This window comes from Myotis brandtii, unplaced genomic scaffold (assembly GCF_000412655.1).
Source record: "Myotis brandtii unplaced genomic scaffold, ASM41265v1 scaffold397, whole genome shotgun sequence".
Taxonomy (NCBI): Eukaryota; Metazoa; Chordata; class Mammalia; order Chiroptera; family Vespertilionidae; genus Myotis; species Myotis brandtii.
In genome coordinates this window covers 4,590,050-4,592,976 of record NW_005365229.1, presented here as the reverse complement: position 1 = coordinate 4,592,976, position 2,927 = coordinate 4,590,050, and the positions used below count along the sequence as shown (strand labels likewise).

Genomic DNA, 2,927 nt, shown 5'->3' with positions numbered 1-2,927 from the left:
CCGGGGCGACCCGAACCAGGCCCGGTCCCTTTGCCTCGCCAGGTGCCAGCGACGTGTCGTGGCCTCTGCAGGTTACAGACCGCCCTCGGGTCCGCCTGCGACCTCGTGCATATGGGGAAACCGAGGCAGGAAGTGGCAGGACCAGGGTTCGAGCCCCACCCCGAAAGTGAAGTGAGGGGAACGCAAGACTCCTGAGCCCCAGTGCACGGCGACGGGGTCCCCGGGGCCGACACCCTCGTCTATCAGGGGAGGCGGTGAGCGCTGCCCCGCCCTAGGCTTGGGCACGGCCGGCCTGCGCAGGGCCCGGAAGGCCCCTGGCGTCGGAGCTCAGGGCCCGGGCCACCGCTTGGGAACTCCGACGAGGCCCCCGACAGGCGGCGGGGTCCCGTGGAGACCCGCCCGTGCGGCCACTTCCCGCGGGACAGCTACACCGGAGTCTGCCGTGTTCCCTTCGCAGTTTGATCTCCTCCCGAAAACTCATCCCGAAGTCCTTATCTGAAAGGCATCGCCAGCAACCCTGTTGCCTAAGCCAGAAACCCGTGAGTCACGCAAGACTCCTCCCTCCCTCCCTCTCTCCACCCTGCACGCACCCCGGCTCCCGCGGCCTTTACCTGGGGAGACGGCTCTCGCTCCCCAGCCCACCGCCCCGGAGTCGTCCAGCATCCCCCGGCGGCCACGGGGCAGCTCAGCACTTAAATGCCCTGTGCGCTGCACAGTTCTCCCCGCGGAGCACCACCGTCAACTTCCTGGAAAAGGAGGGAAAGAACTCGGTTTAAAACAAATAGCTCCAACACATAGAATACATATTCTCCTTTAAAAAAAAACAAAACATGGACAGTCTGTTTAAAATGTCATATATATAGTTAAGGAGAGATTGTCTTCGAGTGTCAAGACTGATCTTTCTCCTTTTTTCTATTTCTATTGCTCAATTTCTTGGACTGCCCCACCCCTTCCTTGCATCTGTCCCTTCCATTTCCCACCCCTCATTCCATTCCACCGTCACCTCCCCTCACCCACTGAGCCACTAGGAAGCTCCCATCGTTCAGGGCTTTATATACTCTTGTAGATGCTGTTCCCTATGCTGAGAATACATATGCCTGGCAAACTCTAACTCCAAGACCCGGTGCAAATGTCACTCTGGGAAGCCCTGCTTAAAAGATTCCAACAGCACCCTGGACATACCTGTGTCATTACATGTAGTTATCCATTCGTGTTTTTATTTATCCATCAAATATTCCTTGAGAATCTCCTGCGGTCATTGCCATTTTGCTGTTTGGGGGCAAAAAAAGAAATTCCTATATATTCAAGGAGGCCAAATAGCAAGCACCGGAAACCATAAACAGAAATATGCAAGAAGTAGAATTTGATGAATGAATGAATCAATGAGTGAGTGAAAATTGTCAGATCCCCCTGAGACCTAGAAGCCTCTAGGCCCCTAAGAAGGGTGGGTTCCAACTCAAGGCAGCTCCAGGCTACTACCCCACAGAGGGGACAACATGTCAGGTCATTGAGGAGCCTCAGCGAGGGCCTGCCTTGGTTAGGTAGGGTCACCATCTGGCCCTCAGGGTCCCTCAGTAAATAGTTTGTACAGCCAAGTGCACATGAGCTTGTACTATCCCCCCATCAGTGGGCAGCTATGGCATGGGTCATGCCCCATTTTAAAGAGGGAGAAACTGAGGGGACTCAGGCCCAATGACTCAGAGGTAAATAACTTGGACATATCAGGGTCAGGCCAGAAACACATCTTCAAACCCATGTTCCTCCTGCCTAACGATTCTCAACACTAAAACATACCTTCCCAGCACTCCCTTTATCTATCACATTTGTATAATTTTTTATCAATTCCTCTGTTATTTCCTTATATCTGCTTTTTCTTTTCTTCCTATTTATTCTCCCCTTGGTCTGACTCTCATCCAAGAACATTGTACTCAGACACTGATGGGGGAATATCAAGGGCGGAAGTATGGTTTCTGCCTGCATAGACTTAGCTGGGGCTCAAGGTTGACAGATGAAAGGGATTCAACACTGTTTGAGTGCCTTCTGTATGCCAGGCCAAATGCTGCACTTGGATCAGCACTTCCCACAATCCTAGAAGGAAATACCTTTGTCTTCATTTTATAGATGAGGAAATAAGGCCTAGAAGAGGGCAAATCACTCAGTCAGTAATGGGCTCATCTGGGTTGCAAACCTAAGGCTGCCTGCTCCTTCCAAAGACCTCAGAGGCTGTAGGACTAAGGAATCCCCACTTACAGAATGCGTGGGGGCCGAGAGAAGGTGTGGTGGAGAGGAACAAGAGGTAGAAGTAAATCAGGAAAGATTTCCCTAGAAAAGTTCGTCTAAATCCTTCCGCTGATGAATGGGTAAACATAATGTGTTACTATCACACAACGGAATATTATTCAGCCATATAAGGAGTGGGGTATTAATAGATGCTATGACATTGATGAACCTTGAAAGGAGCCAGTCACCAAAGACCATGTATTGCATGATTCCATTTATATGAAATGTCCAAAATAGACAAATCCATAGAGACAGAAAGTAGAGTAGTGGTTGCAGGGCAGGGGGTACTGGGGAGAGGGACGAGATAGTGGATGGTAGCTAAAGGATATGGGGTTTCCCTTTGGGGTGATGAAATATTATAAAATTATTGGTGATGATAGTTGCACTTCTCTGAACATATTAAAAACCACTGAATTGTATACTTTGAATGGGTGAATTGTATGGTATGTTAATTATATCTCAGTAAAGCTTGTTCTTAACATGTCAAGTTAGAAAGAAGGAAGAGAGACCAGGAATGACAGAAGGAGCCCCTGCTTCCCAGCAAAAGGAAACAAGTCAGGGACAAACAAGGTTGGGGGAGCACACAGGGATCTGCTTGGTGGCGCAAAGAGGAAGGGTCCAGGAGGATCTGATGTGATTGGGATTTC

At 50.2% G+C, this 2,927-nt stretch overlaps 1 protein-coding gene across 1 annotated transcript in view; it reads right to left on the bottom strand.

The window, feature by feature from the left end:
* The window catches only part of CREBBP (CREB binding protein), a 163,695-nt gene extending 162,960 nt beyond the window's left edge, over positions 1–735 (bottom strand). Inside the window, 1 exon segment of the mRNA XM_014545140.1 lies at positions 612–735. Coding sequence (XP_014400626.1) covers positions 612–663 — 52 coding nt within the window. The 5' untranslated portion in view covers positions 664–735.
* Between the last annotated feature and the right edge of the window lie 2,192 nt (positions 736–2,927).